Source organism: Stegodyphus dumicola, chromosome 7, assembly GCF_044657685.1.
Source record: "Stegodyphus dumicola isolate Sdum_Otavi_A_Nest chromosome 7, ASM4465768v1".
NCBI classification, from domain to species: Eukaryota; Metazoa; Arthropoda; class Arachnida; order Araneae; family Eresidae; genus Stegodyphus; species Stegodyphus dumicola.
The window spans coordinates 87,259,244-87,285,493 of record NC_140774.1 but is presented as its reverse complement, the minus strand read 5'-3'; the positions used below and the strand labels follow the sequence as shown (position 1 = coordinate 87,285,493).

At 30.5% G+C, this 26,250-nt stretch overlaps 1 protein-coding gene and 1 long non-coding RNA gene across 10 annotated transcripts in view; one reads left to right on the top strand and one right to left on the bottom strand.

Annotated features, from left to right (window-relative positions):
- The window catches only part of Sp1 (transcription factor Sp8), a 127,573-nt gene extending 107,860 nt beyond the window's left edge, over positions 1-19,713 (bottom strand). For 6 of the 8 annotated variants that reach the window (XM_035369850.2, XM_035369846.2, XM_035369847.2 and 3 more), the window contains exon 1: positions 19,319-19,713. Coding sequence is in view for 2 of the 8 variants with exons in the window: in XM_085820563.1 (XP_085676689.1) it covers positions 19,319-19,339 (21 nt within the window). In the remaining 6 variants the exon portion in view is untranslated. The remainder of the gene's footprint in view (positions 1-19,318) is intronic. The other 2 variants (XM_035369849.2, XM_035369852.2) reach the window with 1 other exon arrangement.
- A 330-nt stretch (positions 19,714-20,043) lies between these two features.
- Positions 20,044-26,250, top strand: part of LOC118193778 (uncharacterized) — a 56,758-nt gene continuing 50,551 nt past the window's right edge. Inside the window, exon 1 of one of the 2 annotated variants that reach the window (XR_015041876.1) lies at positions 20,044-20,207. This is a non-coding gene — a long non-coding RNA (uncharacterized LOC118193778). The remainder of the gene's footprint in view (positions 20,208-26,250) is intronic. The other variant, XR_015041877.1, reaches the window with a different exon arrangement.

Genomic DNA, 26,250 nt, shown 5'->3' with positions numbered 1-26,250 from the left:
GAAAGTCGTAAACTTTAGACAGTATCAGTTAAAAAAGAGACATTAGGCAGGCTCTGTACAAAGGTAAGCAGAGAAGCTGGTATAGATATATAATGTAGAAAGATTAAGGAAGAAAATGTAAAAAGGTACCTGGAACTAAATTACTGCTATAGATTTTATTGCAAAGGGATCCTAACATCCAAGCACTCTGGTAGAAAGGAACAGTAAACTAGAGATTTGCATTTTCTCCTTTTCCAATTCTGAGTTATTTTTATATTTTTGAATTATTAAATATCTATTTTGACTTTTCTTTATGTATTTTTCCATTTAAAAAATATATTTCATATAGAACATCAAATGAAAAAAGTAATGTATGTTTTCCAGAAATATGCTTTACAAATAAACATGATGGAGCACTACATAAGTTTTTATTGTATTTCTAAGTTCAAACTTTCTTACAAATGTTTCTTTCGAGATGTGCCAATGAAACAGTCTTGTCGAAATATGAATAATTTTTTTATGAATATTTTTAAAAGATAATAAATAGAAAGCTAAATGAATTCTTCACTGAAATTTAATTGCGTTTAAAAACATATGTTATTTAAAAAAGCTTAAAATGTGCTTTAAAAAGTTGATAAAGTGAAAATATTATTTTTTTTCAATCCACTTTTATAACCCAGATCCCACAGAAAAGAGGAAAAAAACTTTATAGTAACAACCGTTTCCTTTAAAAACTTGAGAAAGAAGAAAAGCTACAAATTATATTCACGTTTGATGAGGGGAGAAGAAAGTAGAAATTTTTTTATTGCTGTCTTTATTACTAACTAACTTATTACGTCTGTAATGCGTGACTTCTAATATTTAACTAAAACATTAGCGAAGTTAGGTGGAAAAAAAAACCAAAAAAAAAAAAAAAAAAAGTAAAGACAGAAATAAAATAATGAAGCAGTGGGTAAACATAGACCCCCTAATCCGGCGTGTCAACAGAATCACAGCGCTAGAAATATCATGTAAATTTCTCTCACACTGCTGGTAGCCCGATTCGGGGAATACGTTCCCTATTCAGTATGCCATCGGTGTTCCAACAGTGTCACAAGTGCAGGAGCCACACCCAGATTTCGGCTGGTAGAAGTTCGTTTGCGATGATCTCCGTTTGGTATTCAACGTGTGTTGTCCGCGAAGTAATGTCAAAGCCGAGATTAAGACTCAAATTACTCCAATCGGCACTTTATGACCGACACTTCTGCCCCCCCTCCCCCCACACAATCTCCTCCAGTTAGGTGGACGCGACGACAAGCTTATTGAAATAATAGTTAGTTGTCCCTTAGCGTCTGTTCTAAATTTCCAAGAATTGGGCATTAAAAAATAAACGAAGAGTCTCTTAAGTCAACTTTGTTTGCTTTATGCATGACATCTTTGAGCATAAAATCATCTGTTTTGTGATAATATTATCTCTCCCACTACTACTAAACGAGTAAAAGTCAGAGATAAAAATGGTAAAGTTTTGGAAAAACCAAAATAAAACTGTTAGTCGAAATACATATATTATAAAAGCGTCATTTGAAAAATAAGTTCCTATCCAGTCCACCTACTCAGTTTGAATCAACAACAAACTGTCAACGAAATTAATTTGATTTAAATTACTCATAAATACACCTATTAATTAATTACACACGTTTTATTTATGGTTATTGATGCAAATCATTCAAGATTTAATAACCAATTTTTTGATTAAAAACATATAACCTCCAATTATATAGCTAAGAGACTGTTTTTTTATCATTCATTTCACAGGATAAATAAACTGGCATATTAGGCTGTCAAATTATAATGTAGATGTATTATGTTTAGATAATCAGAAACGTCCGCAATGAACAAAAAATGATTCCTACAAAAATCGAAGACTTTGCATAAATTAAGTTACTATATCTTTTGTCGCTTCCTAGTGCCAGAATCATCATCCCAAATGCAATGTGATACATCTTCCCACTTTCAATGTAACTTGTATACATTCAAATCGTCTTCAACTTACTCCTCTGTAATAATTTTCTGAATAACCTATTATCTTTGTTTAATTGTTTAAAACATAATGTTTCGCAACGACATGACATTTCTTTGTCTAAGAGTTATCAGTCACTGTTACTTCGGTGATTGATACAACAGAACACAAATTCCCATTTAGCGAAATTCTCTACTTAGGAAAGTTCTTGCTATAAATTTGAAATTTGGGTCATTAAATAGCGATCATTAAAGTAATTTCGAGTTTTATCCGATTAATTAAATTGAAAATGCTTATAATTAATTTGTTATTCATTTGACACTTTTCTGACATAAATGTTTATCTGTCTATAGCATGGCGCAATTGAAACAAACTATTTAATAGGTAGTTAATTTATCATACCAAAGCATTTGTGGACTATGCACCGACTTAGAAAGAATTCCTACGTAAGCTTTCTAAAATAGATTGACTATAATTCGAATTATACATGAGAACAACTTTGGACGACCCACTTATCCGATCCTATACATAAACTATGAATAGAATGAGAAGGAAGGTCTTATGTATAGAATTCAATTCAGCCAATCTAAGGCTCTCAGTCAGCTTTGTTTTAGGGACAGCCCTTTTCTTTATTTTTGGGAAACAAAAGATTTATGAAGAAACTATAAGATGATTTAAGTACTCTAAACCGCCCAGACGGTATAGTGGTTAGGGGAGTAAACCGCTAAGTTGGCTTCCGACCTAGAAATAGATATATCTATGTAGAATTGGTTACCAACTCAGCGGGAGTTAACCACTAGCTAGCCCCTGCTAAGCAGACGACATTTATAAAATGCAAAAAAGATATATACATGTGCATACAAGGCACTTGAAGAAGAGTTTAATCAAAATATATGTATATACATATAAATACCAACTCAGATACAGATATATACACACTTACATACATATATATTCCGAAGCAAAAAAAAGTATACATACTCTGGCTCATATTCATATATACGTTATCATAATAGTTAAAATTCACATGAAACATGCCAATGAGGTACGCGTGATCCTGAGTATAAACTAGGTACCTTAAATAAAAGATATAAACATGTACAGACACAGTACAGCATTCAGATACAGTACAAACTTTGAGTATGAAAAGCTGGCACAGCATAAATACAAAATTACATGTTGAACATACGTATCACATATTCTATTGCTGACATATTGAACTAGCTTATATAGTTCTAACGTGCATACTGCTATGCTTTGCAGAGCAAGTAATATGTCTTCAGGTTAATAAATGTACCAGTTCAAAGAAGGTTTAATGCCGTACTGAAGGTGCGATGTCTATTTCTAAGAGAACTGTGCTTAGAAATGACATTGTTAGAACCTAGTGTGTGTTAGGTGCAACTCAAGTTTGTACTTTATAGCTATTATCTTCCAGCGTCAGAAGAGTAATTGCTAGTACAATAGTCAATTATTGTTTTCAGTTTCCGCTGAGCAACTCTGTTAATTTGTAAATTCTGGAACCAATTTGGCCAGAATCTGTTTGCTTGAGGCTGTTAAGTGCTGTGTGTGGGCAGGAGAACACAAAATGGTCAGTGGTTAGGGAAGCCTACTGCGGTACCGAAAGGCCGGGTTCGAATCCCGGAGAAGATATGAATGTTTGTAAATGTATAGTGTCAGCTCCGTATGTGGGCACTCTAATTATTAAGTCCTCTCGAGAGTTTGGGTTAGAGGAAGAGGGGTGGCAGACCCTCGGAAACCTTTCGCCGTAGTGCTCTCTTTCAAAAACTAGGGACGGAACTGAGTAAAGTGGTACTGTCACCTGTATGATACTCAAGGTTCTTGCCAACGACAAGCGCAATCTTGCTGTCCTTGCCACAATGAATTTCGTGGGCTTGTCCTGATGTTACTGTCAGACAAGTGAGATAAGTCACAATAAAAAGAACTTGGGTCCTCAATTTCCATCATTTTGAGCCTAGGTAGCAGTAAACAAGCCCTTCTTACTCACCTATTTTCTACTCAGCCCATTAGGTACAAGGAATGATTAATTTTCGGAATGAATGTGCCTTGAAATATTTTCTAGTAAGACGATATGAAAAATATTGAGATCAAGTAAAAAAATCTCAAATTTCTCTCGCATTGAAATATTCTCCGCAATGAAAAAAAAATTAAAACCGTTTTACCATTTTACAGATTGCGTAAACGAATTAGTTCATTGGTGTCACAAGAGCAAACTCTCGATTCATTTTATTTTTGTTTGCAGCTTGAATTTGCAATTAGTGACGTTTTCGTTTACAAACATGCCTTATCATGGAAGTACTGAAGATTTACTGTGAACAATTTTCTCATTCGAATAAATTAAATTTTTAACAATAACTGCGATTTTCATATTTACCGACAAAAACATTACTGTGGGTATATATTCACATTTGAACAAATTAAACTTTTGAGCAATATATTGCGTGCTGTAAAATTACTCTATTGTTCTAAAATTACTCCAGTGCTGTAAAATTACATTATTCATATATATATAAAAAGAAGAATGCCTGTGTGCTTGTTAACTCAGTCAGTACTATAGCTATCGTCACCAAACTTTCTACAATTCTTTTCTGGGTCCTGGAAAAGGTCAACGTTCACCTTCCCCGCCCTCCAGAAAATAGCTAAAATCAGAAATATTAATTAAAATCTTTGAAAACGCTAATTTTCGCCCTCATTTGTCCGAGTGGCAACAGTCTCGCACACTGGTGATAAAAATCTGCTTTGTTTCGAGAAGTGTTGCCAATGCTCGCTTTCAAATCGTAGAGTTTGTTAATAAAAAAAAGTTTTACAGTGAACTAAAAACAGCATTGCCAAACATTAAATACATTATTCCCGATTCCAAAAATTCGTTGAAAGTCATTTCGACTGTTCCCATCTTCGTACGACTTTAATCAGCGAGAGATTAATTGAAAACTCTGAAAACACTATTTTTCGCACCCATTTTCCCGAGTGGCAACAGTCTTGCATGTTGGATATAAAAGTATTTATTTCGAAAAGTGTTGCTACTGCTCGCTTTCAAATCGTAGAGTTTGTTCATCAAAAATTTGTAAGTTTTACAAAATCTATATACATAAAGAAGGATGTTTGTTGGTGTGTTTGCTTATTTGTTCGCATTATTGATTTCTAACCAATTATGATCAATTTTTTGCTACATTTAATCGACTAAAATTGAATAGAGGTAAAATACTGGATCGAACCTGAGCTCTTACGACTATTTGATTAGAAAGACAAAAATCATTAAAAACTGCGTGCCATTGTTGCTGATATAATGACAGAGAATTAGTTTATTTTTCTATCGAAATTTTTTATGTGTGTTCCATATCGCATCAGATTGAAAAATGTATGATTATGAACCGTGTTTTTTGCATTGTTATTAGAGAAGGATGACAGCGGTATCGTTCTCTCTGTTGTTAGATACACTCTTAGACAAAAAAAAAAAAAAAAAAAAAAAAACTACGCACCGAGAAGTTATAAAGCAAATTGGACATAAATTGATATGCATACAGGTTTCGACGGAAAATGCAAAATTTTACATTTTGGCTGCTAATGAATGAACGGTTGTCGCTACAGCGCATCTGATCTGCTCAACTGGCAGGATATTTAAGAGGAGAAATTACAATTTCAGGTCAAAAATTCTTCACGAATTTCATTCCGTGTACTCTGGTAGACAGCAACTATTCCTCGCATACAGGTGAGCGAACGATATGCGCAGATGTCAGAATTTGAGAGAGGTCTTGTAGTTGGACTCAAAGAAGCCGGTTGGTCTTATCGGCGAATAGCTCAACATTTGAACAGGACCGATGCCAATATTAGACGATGCTGGCAGGAATGGGTGAACCATGGCCGCACGCAGCGTCAAGAAGGAAGCGGTAGGCCTAGAGAAATGACAGAACGTGAAGACCGAGCAATCGTCAGAGCGGCACTCACAGCCCCAGATGCATCATTATCATCGATTGTACGTGCAACTAGTGCTTCAGTGACCGCAAAGACCATTCATAGACGGCTCACAGAAGGGGGCCAGAGGTCACGGCGCCCCTTGCGCCGTCTACCATTGACCTCTGTACAACGTCAAGACTGTTTGCAGTGGTGTCGGGCTCATTTGCACTGGATGTCACTGACTGGAGTAGAATAGTCTTCAGAGATGAGTCTCGCTTTGAATTTAGCCCCGATGACCAGCAAAGGCGGGTCTGGAGACGCCCGGACAACGGTGTGATACCAACCTACTTTTTACTGACTGTCTTCCGGCAGACAGGCCGACAACCAGGAGTGATGGTATGGGGTGCCATTTCATTTCATAGTAGGAGCCCTTTGGTTGTCATCCGTCGCAACTTTACAGCACAGCGGTACGTCGACGAAGTTCTAAGGCCCGTTGTGTTGTCCTTCATATCACGCCACCCTGGGCTTACATTTCAGCAAGATAATGCCCGCCTCCACACTGCACATATTTCTACTGCTTGCCTTAGTGCTTGCCGAACATTACCTTGGCCAGCTCCTTCTTGGTGCGTCGTTTTTTTTTTTTTTTTTGGTTGTTGTTGTTGTTGTCTAAGAGTGTACATTATTCACAATCTAACCTAACTGGTATCGGGTATTTCAGATAGTCATAAATAAAATCTAATATGCAGCTATGCAGCAGGAAACCTATACATTGCGATGCCGAAATGACCTAATGCATCCTAATCCTAAGAATAAATATGGGGTGACACTGGACAGAGAAAACCACTTGTCAATTTGTTGCTCCGAAGAAGAAATTCGTCTTTTGAATCATGTTTATTGACTGAAGGAATACTGTAGAATGGATTATGAACCTGTAAATATCTGTCGCAAATATTTGATTTGTGATCTCTTTACTTTCATTGACGTTATGAAACATACATACAAAATATTTTCACAAACATAGTAGGTTTTTTAAAAATGTGTTTTAGTGTTTTTTTATTCACAAAATTTAAAAAGATTTTATATCCTCTAATAATAAAAAAGATATCATTTTTACAAAAATTTCGTTCGGAAATGCGGTCGAATTTTGGGATTAGAGATTTTATATCCATAAAAAGTATAAACAGTAAATCTGTTTACATAAAAGGTATTCCTAGCATCAGCATGTAAAACATTGCAAAATGACAGTGTAAAATGATTGGTTATCTAATAAATTTGAACAAATGTAACTGAAGATGCTTTTCTGATAAATGATAAAGTGTTAGCTTTATCTAGATTTAAATGGAAGATTTGTGCTTGGAGGCAAGATCTGTATCATAACAGATTTATGCTGAAATGTTAAGAATAATTACTTCATTAAAAGTGTAAAATCAATTGCCCAGATCTGTTATAGAACCTGAAACTACTAATTTGCCTCGCATGGAATCTAACCAAATCCTGACTACTGAAAGATTCTCATCCTTAAGGTTTCTCACTCAGTTCTTCAAAAGGCAAGAAAACGACTCCGAATGCTTTTTCACTTAAACTACTCGATGTCCGATAAAAGAAGTACAAACGGTTTTCTATTAATCAATAATTTAAAAAATAGAATAAATGTACCATTCGAATGTTTTTCTAAAAAACTGTAAGAAACACAAAATATATAACTTGATGCTTTTTTATACTTTCATTTACCTCCTTTCCGTTTAATTCATTAATTGGGAATTTTCTACCATGATGATAGTCTAGTTCTGTATGAATGAGTAGCTGCATAATTCTGTGCAACGAGAGCAAATGTACTCGCTGCAGGGAATGTACGTTTAAATTCAGAAATTTGAATTACTCCCGAAGGGAAAGAAAATAAAACGCGTATTTCACCGAGTGTAAAATAATAACCGACAGGAAAGATGAATAGCCCATGTTTTAACGCTTTTAAAAAATGAATCCTTCGTCGGGTGCTATCGTCGGTAAAGCATAAAAGAATTTCCCCACGCCATATTTTCCCTAGAGAGACCCCCCGTAGTGAAGCCGACGATCCGTTTCTCACTTCCAGTAGAGAGTTGGCACATCGTAAAATGTCCCGATTGCGGTGAGAAGCCGACGGCGGCTTCATTTCAGTTTAGCATAAGTATTACGCAAAGAAGATTGTTAGGTTTTTGCAAGTTCTTGTTAGATTCATAAATTTTGGTCTTTTCTTGTGCAATATTTCTTTGCAGGCATGCGTGTACTGCATTTATGAATAGCTTTTAAAATCAGAAGTTATACACTGAAGTTTGTTTCTTGTATACTTATTTTCGTCAAAACAATTACTATGCTACATTTTTATGCATTTTTTATATGATATATGTTCTATGATTAATTAATATTTTGCAAAATATCGGATAAATTACTCGTTCAAAACAAAGTCATCGATATTCTACTTTATTGGTATCAAAACAATAAGGAAGTTTCTTGTCATTTGTAAAATAAAAATCCTGCAGTGAACAATGAAATATGTTGTTGCTGCTTATGCTCACTTGTCTGACGTAGTCAGCCCAAGTCCAAGAAATTCCTCATGGCAAGGAGAGCTAGATTACGCCTACCGCTGGCAACAGCCTTGAGCACCATACAATGAAATATAGTACATCTTAACATAAATATACGTTGGTAATTTTTATTCATTCTGATCTGTATTTTCTGTTTAAACAAATAGTGTTTACTGGAAAAATACTTTTTTAGACCTAAAAACTAATTATGGAATTAGAAATTAATTATGAAATTATGAATCTAAATTAAATTAGAAACGCTGCAAGAATATAACAGCAAAACGCTTCTTTGAGTCATAAAATAGCGCTTAACAAAGAGATAGGGTTCTATGAATCTACTTTTTCTACAATTTGTTTGGACATCATTATCAACTAATGATAAATAACTATATATATTTGTATTAGCTTTGTAGACTCATTTTGAAACAGGAGACAAGAAAAATGAGCAATGCCCTCACCGGAACTCCAACCCCTCGTATGCACGCTCAGTGTGTTACCATTGCAGAAAATACCTCATAGCTACCATGTAGAAGACTAAAACTGTTTTTGAATCTGATCTAAATTTCTGTTAAATATTTAAAATTAAACTATTAGTTCTTCTATTTTAATTTTATGATTGTTTTTATTAAAAAATATGCCATCAATTTTAAATTTATAATAACGCTTTTTGGGAAAAAGAAACTAAGGAAACATATAGGTTTAAATATATACTAACATTATTATTTCTATTATAACTTTGAAAAAAGTATTTGAATTAATAGTTAATAGAAAGTGCAAATGATTTCGAGCAGAAAAAGGTGTTCGTAAAATGATTCAAAACATACACAGAATGATTGGCAGTGCAACAATAATTAAAAATCTTTTACATTGTTTAGGAAAGAAATAGGCGGAAAGCTCCAGTCTCCTTTTTACCTGATATTGGAGATTATGTTATTTTTTGTTTTACATTTACAAACTTATTTCAACGCATGAAAGAAAAGATAAAAGTATATTCTACAAAGGTTTGACCGCCAAACTTTACGTTAATGATATATAACCAGGAAGTGACACTCGGTGATTATGTAAATCAAATGCTTGTACCTATTTTCCGTTAATGTTTTTAAAATTTAATCTGTTTAACATTTGCAATACTCGTCGAGGCTGTTACGAATCCTGCATCCCTAGAACATGATGATTTTAGTTTTCATTTCTGTGTTTCGAATATCAAAGTGACGTATTAACCTTGTTTATATTCCACTTTGGAATTCTTTTACCACTTACGTCGTGAACGAACATAGAGTAAACTCGATAGATAAAATATTTATAATAATAAATATTTTAACTTTCACGTGACCTTCATCTGATGGTGGAAACTTTTATTGGAGAAATTTTTTATTTAAATTAATGGGGGAAAATGATTTTTATGGAAAGGCAACATTTCAGTCTAGGAGATTTGCTTACAGATAGTAGCATTGCAGAGTATCTTTTCTTAGTCCCAAAGATAGCTTCTTGATTCAATTTCACCTAAAAACTTTAATGTCCTGAAAAACGTTTACGGCTGAAAGATATGTGCAGCCACTGTAAATGAAAAACAATAGAAAGGATTCGTAAAAAATTCGTGTAAGAATCCGAAGTGTCACTCCTTTTTTTATTGATTTAATAAATTGATTTATTAAATTAATTTATTTTGAAAGAAATTAAATGACATTTTTAGTCATTTCTATTAATATTATTCGAAATTCTCGAACAATAGAAAACATCAAACTGACATTTTTAGAAAGGACATTCATATTTAAAAGGGCTTATCAGGTTAGATTTGTTAACTACACAAAACGTGTACGCACAGAGGGTTTACGTTGTATGAGACATGATGTTTATAAGGAGAACTTCCTAAAAGAGCTGTCCCACCAAAATTTGATTGAACATTTGTTGCACAAATTCCAAGCAAGAAAATTTGTGTTTGTAAAACAGATAACAACTTTTAAGGCCGTTATTTAGAAACAATTAAGAGAAACTTTCCATTGATAAACTACGTACGAGTACTGGAATGGTGAGTTTCTTTCAAGTCCATTCTTATACTATTCTTGTTCTCATTGGTATCATTATTATTGTCTTCATTATCATAACATATTGTGCACTAAGTTGCGATAGTGTTGTTAGAAGAGCAGAAGAAGAGAAAGAAAAATAATCTTATATCAACACTGCAACATCATTAATCCTGCTGAAGCCTACTCAGCAGTTGCTTGTTGAACTACGCTTGTCTAAAGTGTAGAAAAAGACAATTTATAAAAGGGCCGAGCCCTGCAGTTGACATGTGAGCTAAAGGTTTTTATCGTGCACTTTTCACGCAACAAGAGTAATATCGCGCAGGGACATTCTGTTATCGCGGTGCGCTATCGCTGAGACTGCTCGTTACGCCAATCCTGCTTACGTGTGCGTGACTGGGGCTATGCTGCTGCCGCTTCTGAGATCGGCCGGTTCAGGATTGGGTACTTCACACGGGGCCCCTAGATACCGTTTGTTTAGTAAAACAAGTATAACCCCGGTTTTCGAGCTGAGTGAGACTAAGCTAAAATAAAATAATTCATTTAGTTGGACAATCGATTTTTGTACGGAAACGCAATGATTATTTTAATATTTTAATTCCCGAGCACTATGTTATTTATTTTGATAAATAAGAGTTCATCTTCATGAATTTCGGTGCTTTATTTCAGCAGTAAATTATAATTTGAACGAAAGGAAGAAAAACATACGATACTTATGAGAATACTGATTTTTCTCCATAACAATCCGCGGCTAACTCATTTTTTTTATTTCATTTTTTAAAACAATCGATATTTAATATGTCTTCATTCAAATCCCAACCCATTTCTTCTAAACGACGTAATAACAAATAATAACACTTAGAGCGGCCTTACTCATCATCCAGACCAAAGACTGAATTAAACTGAATAAAGATAACAGTTTGGAATAAAAATGGCTAAGGTTGGGTAAGATAGCTGAACCTAGTTGAAGGTGTATTGATTATAAGAATTCTTATAAAATATACAAAAACTAAATTATCGAGATTCAGGGCAATCAGAAGCTACCAGCGAATTTCTGCCGCCGTACCTGTGTCTGAAATGCAGACTTTGTCTGGAATCGTGGCTGACATATGTCGAACGAGTTTTATGAGTCCGGATAACCTATTTATTATACGGATAATTGACGTTTTGGATCATCGACGTAGTACTATGTAGTCACAAAATGAATTCATAGACTTTGCATATTTTCGAAGTGTTGGTATTTTACGGATTAGAAACTCGCACTTTGGCTGAAAACCGTAAAGACTTTAATTTTCGATAAATTCGTAATTTAATACATTTTTATAAGAGATTAAATTTCATGTACTTTAAAAGAATATTTAGCTTACATGCATACTTACCGCACATGCATGGATATAACATATGATATATTAATTATATTTTGAAGAAGTGTTATGTGAAATGTTAAATGAATCTAATAAAAGCAGTTATTTAAAATGTAAATATAATTATAGGCAACTGGGACAGGTATAGTAAGAATTTGCATAATCTTTTATTATATAACGTTTAAAAACTTGAAATATGACATTTTTAAAAGCACTCTGTGCATGTAATTTGCTTATAATTAATCTTAATGTTACTATTTCTTGTTACTCAGGTTAAATTATTTTTTGATTATCAAACACAGATATGGTTACTAGCAAATTCATTGTGAAAATATTTACGAGAAGTACAGAATTTTGGAAAATACCCATTGCGTTTCCAGAATTGATTATAACTCAGTTTTGTTATCAATAAACATTCGATTTACAATGCGTTAGGTGTGATTTTATCTAAGTATAAAAATTTAATATAAGTAATAATAATTGCTCTTACTTGCATTAATTTTATGGCGATACAAAATTAAAAAAGTAGTTTTCCTCTTAATTAGTAATGAAAGGAATAAATGAAAGAATAATTTTAAAAGAAAATTCTATATAAAATAGGAAATAGTTACATATCTACGTATCTTTATATCTGTGCAAATTTTTCTTATTTTATGCGGATATATATATATATGTTGTTGATAAATACATGTAACCGACTCTAAATTTATATATATATATGTGTGTGTGTGTGTGTGTTAAAAATTTTAGTAACTTTTGACCTTTTATACATAAAAGAGATCTCCAAAATGCTTCAGGGAAATAATTTTTTCAAATATGATTTTAAAGCATTCATTCAGAAAATATTTTTTATCATTTAAGTACTGAAGTGTAGATGACATATTCAGAGATCTTTAGAAATTTTCGCAAAGGGGAAAAACTTAAAATCTTGTAAAACTGTTCATTCATCAAAAAACTATTCTCTCACAATCTTCACATGAAGAAAAGATGCAATAGTTAGAAAATATATAGTTTGCTTTTTTTAATGATTGTCTTATCAGTAATAATAATGCTTAAGATGAAATATATAAATTACTTGAGACATTTTACAGGTTTTTAATTCCTTCCAAGGGGGGATGAGAAAAGAAAAGCAAAAAAGAAATACACTAATTTTTTTTAGTGCACAATGCTGTTGTAGAATTTTATAGACTAACACATACCATCTTACAGTTTTTTTACACTAACAAGAATTTGCACAGTTTCATGGCTTGCGGAAAAAAAAAAAAATATTTTTTTTTGTCTTTTTTCATTAACGTTTTGCATGTTAAATTTATTGATTAAATATCATGTTCTTTGCACTTCCGCCACATAAAATTCACTTGAATAGCAAAGTCACAAAACATTTAAAAATAGCATAGACAGTCTCTTGCACTGGAGATCACTTTTAATCCGTACAGTGTTGCCACTGCTTACTTTCAAATCGTTGAGTTTTTGAAGAATTCTTTAGTTTTACAAAATATGAAATATAAAATTCGAAATTCAAAATTCGGGCTTTCCAGATGCACAAGTTTGGATGGAGGACTACGTTGTTCAGAATTTGATGGCCTTGGTGTCTTTTGACAGTACGAGAAATATACATATATTCATATAGATTCTTCATTGTTTAATTTCTTTAAAATTAATACAGAACGATAATATTTTATGGCAACAATATGAAAAGTGATGCGCTGCCAAATCCCGTTTCGAGAGTGATAGTTCATTAGGACTAATATTATTTTGGGTTAAAAATTGTGAAATCAGAGGAATGAAATCATAATCAGAAAATGAAATGAAAAATCTACGTTTATAGATATGTGTAAATGTATAAATGAAATGTATAAATGAGCAAATTGAGATCATAAATCGGAAAACAGTTTGTAAGTATTACAAGTATTGATCAGTGAACAGAATTTGGACATTATTTAAAAGTATCGCATCCACATTAGCAAAATGGACTTATATCACTTTAATTAGAACAAAAAATAGTTCGCAAAATCACTGTACAAATGCAATAAATATGAAAAAGTTTAACCAATTAATTAATTATTTTTTACACAACAAAACCTCTTTTTTATTAAGTTGTTGAAACATTGTGTAGTAAGTTAAATTACATATTCATTTACTTAAAACCTTTCAATAACAACTATATATTATTTTGTGTACATTTTTCTGGCTTTTGCACGCATTGTAAACCTAATTTATATTTTGATTTAATGTTGTAAGATTTTTAAATATAACAATTGAAAGCTATTTTATTTTTATAGTGTAGAGTACTTAAGCAGAAGAGAAAATCAAAATTATATTTAATAAAGACTACCGATGACTATCTTTTGGTACGTAGTTGTAATGGATTATTATTATTGAAATATTTTACTCAAATGTGAAGACATGATCTAGGATAATAAATTAGAACTTGATGCTTTAAACAATAATTATCACCTGTAGTCTTGCCTAATCACTACAAACTGTGAATTTCGGGAAATAATTTTATCGGAATAAAGTTTTAATCTTCAATATGAAGATGGAGAAAATTTTTTAATTTATAATTAATAATTTAAAATTTTTTATACATTTATTGACTCGCAAATAAAAGCACGATAAATAAATGATAGTGCTAGAATTCTTAGACAAAAAATTCAAAGAGAAATAAGATACAAAATGGATGTTTCGATTTCTTTCCCTTTTAAAGTTTATAAATTTTTAATAAATTATAAATAAATCCATTTCTTACAATGATTTTTTGAGTAAATTTGTATTATGATTTCAGAAGTTCCCGGTTTGAGTTATGTTTTTTTTATTATCTTCAAATTTACTAAATGCTGAAATATTAAAAATTGAGCAAAACTGCGTCATAAAAATTATAATTATATGCAAAAGTATGACATATAGTTACGAGTTTGCCTCATTTACCATTAATAAAATTCTCTGAAATTTGTTGAAAGTGAAAGCATTTAAATAAATCATAATAATTCAGTTTGATTTTTGCTTGAAATATGTAAAAATATTAGCTAATTAAAACTTAAACAAAGTGTTGTATTATGTAATTAGATTACGATGAAATTTTCACAGATGTATGCTTTCATTTCAACTACTCAGGCTGTATTCAAACTTTTGAAATACCCAACAAATTAAAAGTATATTTTTAAATAAAGTAGGGTAAGCGATTGCCTTGTCGAAATTAGCCATTAAAGAAAGAAAGATTAGAATAAATTATAGTGTTATCTTTTCAAACATTTTGAAGTAGTGCAGTAACCAAAATACCTAGGAAATACCTGTGGCATCAGCTATTTAAAGAATTAGAGCAAATTTTAATGATTTAAAAATAGCTAATGTAGGCAGTTCCCCTCCCTCAAGAGATAAAGACGATAACTATGAAATTAACCCTGAAGTTTTAATATCATAATAAATTAATAATCAAAATATTTCTATCCATCTCAAACATAAATTTTTGAATGATTTACTCTAGTGATTTGAGGGAGGGGATGAAAAGGAACATGTACACACATACACCTATATAAAAACTTGTTATATATTCTGTTGAAGCTAAATTCAGAAGCTCACTTATATTTCTAAATTTATTTTGTTTTAAATTCGTTATTTAAAAGTATTTAGCTGACAAAAACAAACATTAGTTAATTCTGAGATAATTTTTGTCATATGTGTTACAGGATATTTTCATTGACGTAGGAGCAAAATATTTAACAAATACTAAGGTAAATTAGCTTATTTCCCCTCCTTCTCCTGTTTATTGATTATATGTACAATATAAATCATCAACAATTAGACTCATACTGAAACTAATTCTACTTTGTGTACTTGCGTATTCAAATTTAAAGCTTTTCTCTTCAAAGTTAAAATGTAAAGGTAACTGAAGAAAAAATGTATGTGTTTTAAAAAATAATTTGTGAAATTTTATTTTTTGTTGAAGAATACATTATTTTAATTGTGGCTAATACATAAAAAAGCACAATGCAAGTAACATGAGCATATTTCGTTAAAACTTGTGCCAATACAGTCATATGCATACATACAGGATTTTGCATTGTTATTACCTTAAATAACTAGCATCTTTACTATTCCTTATTTAGACATATTTCTCCACTTATTTCTACGTCTATAACATATACTTTCCAAATAATGATACTTTATGGAGAAAGTATGTTTCAGATTTAAGACGACACCTGATATATATTTTGTGTACATGTACAAAAACATGCAGTTTTACACATCATACTTCTAGACACAAGACTTGCTTTAAAAGCTGCTCAAAAAATATCTCATTATAAAGATTTGAGGTTAGTTTATGAGCATTTAATGATTTGGTTTGTTTAACAATATTGAGCTCCTTATGTTAGTGTTATTTCTTGATGTCGCCTATAAAATTTTGTTCTAAAGACTGTAAAATCTTCTTATATATACATTAAAAGCACATAGTAAAAAACAGCAAAAATAAATAAATAAATAAATAAAATAATAATTTTTAAACATCCTCAAGATACTTAACATAAATAAAAAATAACTTAAAGTGACAATATAATTAATCGACAAGTCCCTTAAATTTTAAACCTTAAATAAGTGAATAGTTTCATTTAATTACTCTGTCACTTTAAGTTATTTTTGATTTATTTTAAGTTTCTTGAGAATGTTTTTAGAATTTAAAAATTTTAATTGTACTTATAATTGATTAATTTTCGTGCTTTTGAGCAAATTAACTGTTAAATGGAATCCCGCATATGTAATCAATTATTTTAATTCATTAACATCATATAGATAGCCGTATCTAAAGTATTTAACAACAGATATAGAGCCTTCCAAATTACATTAAAAAGAAAATGCATATAAATTAGTGTGATACCTATCTAATGACTATGTATCGTTTAATCTCTATCTGTCTAATAGTTATGTATGTATAAAAAATAATGTATCTTCTTTATATTAATATAAAGATCCCAAAACTTTTTTTTCTTATAATTATAAAATTGAGAATAGCAGATATATTTTTTTAACAGAAATCAGAATTATTTTTGACATTTGCAACTATAACTATTTATATTTACTATTACAAAAACAAAAATTTCGCTTCGCTTTAAAAATAAAATAAGCAACGGTAAAGACATTAACTTTTGCCTATCTTTGGTAGATTACCTTTTTTTAAATGTTTACAGACCTTGCAAATACATTTATGCATAATACTACTTTGCTTAGTCTCTAATTCCAATAAGCACAATGCTTAATTGGGATTTTATTTATTTTTTATTAATTTAGTTTTCCATCTTGTGAATCTGATACTCAATTTAGTTAAAAAAAATTTCTCTTTTGCAAAAGAAATGGAAAATTACTAAAATAATTACATTTAAAAGCTAAGTCAATACATTTTAACAAGAACTAATCGAAATATTACTTTTCTGTCAATGTATGCAAACTGAATTGTACCGAATTCAGCTATTTTTTTCCAAATAATTTGAAGTGCCTTACATTATTATTATTATTAGTGTAAATCACAAAAAGTAAAAAATTCAGAACTTACGGCTAGAATTAAAATAATTTTCAGACATGCTTTTGAAATGGTATTTCGTGAATATAGATATATAATTTTCATTGCCGTATTATAAAGGCAGTGCACATGAATGATGCATATCATAAAATGCTAATGTTATTTATTTTGTTGTTCAAATAATAATAATATTAATAAAGACATAAACAAAATCATACTCGAATCATATTTATATGTATCCGTTATAAGAATTTTAATGGGAAATATAAAAATCTATGTCAATAAAAGCATGTTAATATTGTAGTCCTAATATAATTTTACAATTAATGTCAGTGCATTGACATCAGTATATGAAAGGCAAGAAAGGACTTTATGATGAAGATAAAACGTTAGTCTTATATTTAAAATTTATAATAATAAAATATAATGGTGTTAATAATACTATAAGTAGCGATGAATGCTTTATAAGCAAAACATTTTAACAGTAAATATTATAGCTGTAGATGCAACTTCAATCTAGAAGTAACTTTAAATTTCTCATATTTAAAGAAATTTTAAAATTTTGAGAAATTAATATTTTTATATTTAAGCTGAAACACATTCAATGATCATTATCGCGAAACTTAAAGGTTCGTTGTTATAAATACGAGATAAATCTATTTAATATAATTAGCGTAGCATTTATCAAAAGAACATACAAATGACTCATGAAGAACTTATTTCTACGATTCCATTCTGAAAAACAATTGCGAAGTATATTCTTTAAAAAAAATGGCTATTTTTATATATTCAAGGTAAGTATTTATTTTAACACATTGTTTTCATCATTACTGTCAAATTTTTAATATAACCTTAGATTTGTGAATTATGATCAAGTCGGTCTTATTCATTTTATTTTAATAACACATTTTGTTTTTGAACACAACTCACAAAAATAATTTTTGTCTATAAAATGCTATGCAACTACCTGAAATATATCGTTTGAAAATTGAGGAAAAGTATGAAGATACGTTAAAAATTTAAATGTATGAGATGAACTGTGAAAGAACAATAGATTTAAAATTAGAAATGCTCAGTAAAAAAAATTAAAAGAAACATTCTTTTTCATCATATGTTTCGATTAAAAAAAATACTTGAGGAAAAAAGCTCTGTGTTCAAGAAGTCAAATAAATACAACACATTCTTGTTTCCTTCTTTTAGGTTTCTCCATAGAGTTCATAAATTTGTTATCACTTGTGCAATATATTTCAAATTAATATATTGTATATATCCGACTATTGTATATTAATAAATCTACTCACAAAGTAAAAGAAAAAAAAAAAAAAAAAAAAAAAAGAAAATATACCTTGAATCCTTGTATGTTATGAAACGTTCGACAATTTATTATTTGCAGAAGCTAGACGTGTGATTAACTTCCGAATGTCAACTTTTCAGGACCATAATAAACTCATATACTTATATTAGTTTTTTACATAACTTTAATACATCAAGATATACTCGATCATGTTATAGATTCCCTCCTCCCCTCAAAAAAAATGTATGTCATATGCATAATAAATTTGCTCTCATGCAAATGAGAATGCATTTAGAAAATAGAAAGAACTAAAATTTTAAGTTAATTCTTTAAGTATCCATTTAGTTAACAAAAATAACCAGTTTAAGGTTAGATTTTAAAAATTTCAGTTCTAAACTTTCAGATGTTCAGATAAAGTTAAAACATGGTTGACGTCGCTTCGCTTTATTGTGTTTGAAACAATTCTTTGATTGACAAATGATAAAAGTACTTTTATCTAAAATAATGATAAAAATTTTTGTCTGCAATAAGTTAAGTCGCATCAGCTTTTAAATAACGATTCCCTTTCAAAGTGTCTTAAATAGAAATGAAAAAAAAAAAAAAAAGTAAACAAAGAACGCAAGAAGTGAGCTAAAGCGGCGTTATTTATGAAGATGACAAAATGAGCACTTACCCCAATAGTGGCGCTAGCCATGTAGGAAAAAGTATACAGTTTCCTTTGATTTGTGGAGAACAGCGAACAAAGACCGATGAAAGGAGCGATATATAAAAGACGGAGAAAAAATTATAAAATAGAGTAAAAATTTTTTGTCGCTGACACAGGTACACCCCGTGGATGAAAAGGTCCTCAGTAACGGAACACACACACAAAAGAAAAACGAAAAAAAAAGTCAGAATACGCAGCCTTCTTTTGTTGTAGCGAGTCACGGAATACGAATGTAAGAAGGCTGGAACACGGCAAATTACTCTTTGCAAACGATCAGCATGCACTGCAATCCGACACAGTTTTGGGAAGAGACTGCGGAGCGGGCAGCCACACAAACCTGGCTCAATAGCTGTGGTTAGAGATCTGGCCGGCCCCAAACGGCAGGCCAATAAGTGGCAGAAGGGGGCGGCACCCAGTGGGTACCGCCCATTGAGCCGGCGCTAATTGCAGGTGATCCCCTGCCGGGGAAAGAGGCGGTTCCCATCAGCCAATGGTGGACCGCCTGGGTCGCTTTGATTGATGTGCGATAGCAGTGTCCTCTAGTGACAATCTTAGATAAAAATTTCTTACAACTTTTTTTTTTCCCGGTTTCCAATAGGTGGCGCTACCGGACAGAGATCACATGACAGTTGGAGTGGAATGTCGTGTTTTTTTTACTTCTGTGGTCTGGATTCAGGACAAGGGGGTAAATGGGGGTCATAATTTCGTCATGGGGGAATCTGGTCCGGGGGAAAGAAGGAATATGCCCTTCATAATCGAGCGTAAGTTATATGCATCATGAGTAGAATGGACAATGAGATGTGCGGTGGACAGAAAATAGGAAATAGGTGATATTTTATCATGTAAAAACAACTCGGTAAGTTTCGATTTTTTAATAAATTTTTAAAAATAAACATAATTTGAAATTCATAACATGCTTCCGATTGCAACAGCTATATTAATATTTTTATTTGTAACGTCGTTTTGTAGAATATCTTTGAAAGTTTTATTAATTTATGTTCTTCTATTATAATTATTATTATTATTAAAAGCTTAATTTATGAAATGTATGCCGAGGATGCTATAAGACATCTGATACAATTAAAAAACGCAATTTAACGAAAAACTGTTAAAATGATAAAATTTGATTTTGGTTCATATTTAATAAGAAAACACAGCGGAATCTATTCGAAATTCTCTCTAAACCGGAATATTTTCTTATCAGTTTTTTTTTTTTTTTTTTTTTTTTTTTTTTTTTTTTTTTGATATTTGAGTTATAAAATTTTAAACTGTTTTCAGAAAACACAGTTTTAAAGATTCAGTTTTGCAAAACCAGATGATTTTGGAAAAATTTCTTTAAATCAATTGTAAATGTACACATTTTTAATTGCATTAAAATACCTTGTGTCAGGTTTCTTTTAAAATTAAGCGGTTGCTACATTTCTCTAAAAAACATTGCTTCCCAGGTTAAAAAAAAAAGGAGTTTATTATGTTAAATCATTCTAAAGATTTCTAAAACTGTACTCAGGGTTTCAACTAAACAGTTTTTTTTTTTTTTTTTTTTTTTTTTTTTTTTTCAAATCGGCCTATCTTTAAAAATACAGTGGCTAGAATTGTAGTTTTTGTTCCGCCTCCTTTAACAGCAATTCTGAAATTTCAAAATTAATTTCATAAAAAAAATTATCATTTTATATCAATAAAAAATGCGTTACCCGAAGAAGCTGAAGGATGTACAAAAGACATACCATTTCTTTTTGTCTGTGAATTCTCGGTTATCTCTTAAAAATAGAATTTTCAGTTTTAAAGAAATTTCCAAAATATATGCTGAGTTTCTTCAGCTTCTTAAACAACCTGAAAAAAAAAAAAAAAAAAAAAAAAAAAAAAATCGATTTAAAAAGCTATAAAAAGCTGATATGGTAAAATTTCGATGAAAATTTAACCATCTAATTACTAGCTAGTTTATTAAACTACATTTGTGCTTATTTATCATTGTTAATAAAACAGTTTGCATTGGCGTGCAATTCTAGAATGTATATTAAGACGTAAAAACATTTCAAGCTATTTGAGAGGTAAGTGACAGATAATGTCTACTTATTAGCATGCATACCCATCAATGCACAAATATGAAAAGTTCTTGAAAGCGGTTTTTAACTAGTAAAGCTTCGAAGCTCATTTAGCTATATCAGTAGCTTCAGATAGTAACATAAAACTCTAATTAAGATTTAATTTTAAGTTTCATATTTACAAAAGTGAAAATGCAATGTTAAAAAATGGGTTAATAGTGTTATTAATTATTTCTTTGTTTTCGGCTTTTACAAAAGCACATAAAGCAACGAAAGCCCGATACAGAGAACATGTGGTTTATGATATGCTTGAGGACTACATCATCATCATATTATTCATTTCGATTAATTAAATAAAACAAAAATTTAAATTACAAAATTTAATTTCAAATTTTTTGCTTTTGATGCAGATTTAGTAAAATCTCTTTCCAACGTAGCTAGCTATGTCGGGTTTCCTGTTTGCGAATGACAGTAATGAATTTAATGCATTTTCTCGCCACTTTTCGGAAAACAATTAGAAAACAGTGCTATTATTACTATCATCATTTGCAAGAGGGGAAAATTGACGTTTCCTGGTGGTTTCACTGTTTTCATAAAATATTATGATAGCTTGTGTTGTTTTAGAAATTAAGTTTTACTTCTGCCCATAATCATCTGATAGAGATCAAAACTTAATTTTTAATCACCGGAATATTGTGAATTGAAAGAGTATCCGTTATCTATTTGTATCTACCTAAATAATCATTATATATGCTTTATACCTTTTAAACAATTTAATATAATTATTATCGTTCGCTTGAACAATGAATTTTATTCGTTTATTACGATATTCCTTAAATGCAAATATTAGATCAACGTAATTAATTGTACGATATTAAGCACATTTTTCGCTGTAGGCTAAGCACGATCGTTTAATACACGTTTGCAGCTTGCGACTGCGTAGCTGTCGAGTCGCAGCCTGCGCTATTGCTTTAAACTTCCGAGCCACATGAGTTTGGGCTCTTTAGCAATTGAATACGGATCGCGATGTAAAAAGCCATACTTTTGCTGAAGTATGATTTGAAACAGAAATCATGCTTCTTTACACTATTTCGAAAATTCAATAATTTTAATTTTTTATTTGCGTTATGCGTATAAAAATTTTAGACAGTTTCAAACTGTGTACTAATCTTCAAAGTATAAATATAATTCCATTTCTGAATACCATGGTGTATGTTAATGGCTATTCCAACAGCAGAAAAAAATATATTAGCCAGGCGTACTTTGTTGATGTACCTTAGATCTTTAGCCATAACTGTTATATATCATCATATTTATTACTGATCTCCGTGCATTAAACTTATTACTTGATTTCAGCAACCATTAAGATTAATTGAGTTAATACTTACAAAGTAATTTACAATGAATAATGGATTATGAAGCGAAATACATGTAGGTGAAAGATTTTTGAATTGCTCTTGATAAAAGAGGATTCTTACATTGCTCATATTTCCTAACGGAACCCCTTTCTCTTTTGCTAGTGACATCAGTCCGAAGTTATAACCAAAGTTGGGCCAGAGGAGGAAAGCCGTAGAAAGTAATGTTATTTTATATTTAAAAAAAAGTTAAAATTTATACCCCCTCCCTCAGCATATTGATTATATATGTAAGAAATATATATAAAGGGTAAGTTAACAAGTAAAGACTTGAAGAAGGAATTGGGATTCAGAGCTAAAAATTAAGTTAAATTATCAAAATAAAAAGGACTTTTTAAGGAGATTGCATAACCGAAGGAAACGAGTTCATAATGATTTTTTTCCCATTTATTTACACGGCATTTAATTTGGAAAGTATTCTTCCAATGGTGGTTTGTTTCGTACTAACATGGGGGGGGATCCAACAGAAATCGAACATTGGCACTTGCTAAATTCATGAACCTTCGGAACTTGAAATTTCATTTTTGATAAAGAAATTTAATTTTATTAATAACTTTCACCCAATTAAATATTTAATCTTCCTTGTAAGGTATTATAACTTCCTCTAGTCCATGCTGTAATAATATAAGTGATTAGTTCGCCCATTTAACGAATTGGAAGATCTGTGCCTCGAATTCCGGATAAGGCATAATTTATATTTTCTGCTTAACTTTTCTACTTATTAATTAATTATTTCATTAATATGTCATTTTCTTCAAACACTATAGTAGTCTCTATAATGGTGTCCCAGCTTAAATACGGTGCAGAATAATTTGCTACCACCTGGATTCAGTCGATTAAGTCTCGTGCCTCTCTTTAGCCGAACTTAAACTGAGGGAGAATGTAAGGAATTATCGCATTTCCTAGTACGCACTCTCATGATATGAGTGATTATCATGTCCAGCCACTAAATTAGAAGTTTATAGCTAGAATTCCGGAGAGGCCACAAATGATTTTTCATGTTTCCTGCTTAAAATAATAATAATAAAAAAACTTAATGGTTTCTACATGTTTGCCAAGTTAAATCTTTTTCTTCATTTTAATTTAATGTATTCTATTTTTACTGTTTTACTTATCGAAGAAATAAAGGACATTTTTGCGAAAAATAGTTTCATTTTTGGTTTGTGGCTTCATCATACAGGAATGAAGATAAAAAATTTAATTTGCGCAAAAGTTAATAAATAGAAACGGAAATGAAAACCAAATGCGTTAATATAAGCAAAAGTTAATAATAATAATATGCTAATATGTTATGCTATTTGGAATAGCGGTTCCACCATTCCAAAGGGGTCTAAAGATGTTTAGCTGAATCGCACTTCCTCCAAGTAAAAAATTCGTTAATTTATTAAATCTCTTCAAATTGAATTTAAAACATTTGCTGAAATTCTTTGTTAAAATATGATGATTAAAGTTAACTTAAAAAAAGTTGTGTCATTTATGGCAGTGTACATGTATAGTATCAGAATATGTGATTTAATCTCGCACTTTGGAGGCATCGATTCATTCAGACACCTTTACATGCGTACACAAATACGAATGGAAAAAAATGAAAACCGCTGCGACAAATAACGCAATATAGTAACATATAACTAATTTTAAGTGTATTATATTTTATTTTGATTTTTGTTCCAACTTAATTGAAAAACCAGGTTTAGGTAACCAAGTAATCAATTCTTTATCTACGAATGAGATGAACATAAAAATTTCATTCAAATTCTTTCTCATTATATTTATGAATGTGCTGCATACTATTATATGAAATTGACAAGCATGGAATTATTTTATCTTCTACGGAGATGGTATCCGCATACAATATAATGCATGAAATGTTATAACTATATGATAACAAGATTTTTCACTTAAACTAAGTTGAGCTTACTGATTTTAATTTTTTGTATAGGTAAGTGTCCTTAAGTGTCCCATTGGCTCTGAACTCTTCTAGCAGCCTTACAAAAGTTCAAGAGTAAAGTTTCTTTAAAAAAAAAAAAAAAAAAAAAAATTAAAGAAAAGTTTCATTAGTTAACTTTCATCAGTAAACAAATATATCATCATTATTTTTTAATAATTATATAATAGCATTATTAAATACCAAATTTTTAATGAAACTTTACAAACCTCTTTCTCTCAAAAATGTAAATAGACTGCTTATATTAAGATTTTTTAAAACTTAACTAGCACGATTTTCCAACGTAAAATCCAGTGCCTAAATATATCTCCCGTTCGAATATTTAATTTTGCCATTTCTTTTTATTCAACATTTAAAATTTAAATGTATCTTAGAAGAACAAAATTTATACATTTATACAGAAAAGCAGCAAGATTGAGATTTCGCTACACGAAAGAGGAAAAAGATTTTTTGATTTCTTTCCTCGATTCTAATCTTACGTGCAAAATGAAGGAATTAAATTATTTCAATTCATAATTATGGAATAAGCAGAATTAATGAAATTCGAGTTTATTCAATTTCATGAATTTATTTTTCTTTCGATTTGTAAATTAATGCTGTTTGATCTGCAGGCATACTTTTACTTCTATTCATTTATAACATAACAATTATGAACGAAGGTTAATTTTTTTCAGTAATTAATTAAAAAAGTTATTTCTGATATTTCTCTTTAATTCTTCTCTTTTTATTCTTCTTTGTAATTATGATTTTCGTAATACGACATGACTCTAATCGTGAATATAAAGTTATTAACAAGATGAGATTGAAAGCATACTTTTGCATTTTTAGATAAAAATATAGAACAGTTTTGATTAAAATTTCGGTTTGTGAAAAAGACAAGAAACTAAGATTCCTAATTCCCAGAGGTTATAATATAGCATGTGATAAAAACTAATAATTAAAATTCAGTGGAATTTATTTATTTCAGCTTCACGACAACACGCAGTAAGACGCAAAAATATTTAGAATTTAGAAAAAAATTTAAATTACTATTTCTTGTGGTAAGAAAGAAATAATTCAATATTAAACGTTACACTCTTTTAACTTTTTTAAACTTAATATTCTTACAAGACGTCATGTAAGAAAATACATGTATTCATACACGTCAAATTATATTTTTAATTATAATAAAGACTATAACGTATTTTTTAAATTGAGCCATCCAATTAGAAGGGTAACTGAAACGGAATACTTCCAATTTACTAACTTAATTCTGCGCCGGTGAAGCCCATTCGTTATTAAGATTTGGAAACACTGTATAGTATAAAGATAATATACATTGCATTTTAATTCTTTGTGGTTACTTATGCTAAGTAATGATAATAATAAGCCAAAATCCGTAATCTGGTATCATATCTATGTTAATAACAAATGTAAATTTTATCCCAGTTTCAAATTTATTTTGACTGCAATATACAAAACGTGTGTTCGCATACTTTTTTGTTTCCTGATAAAGCG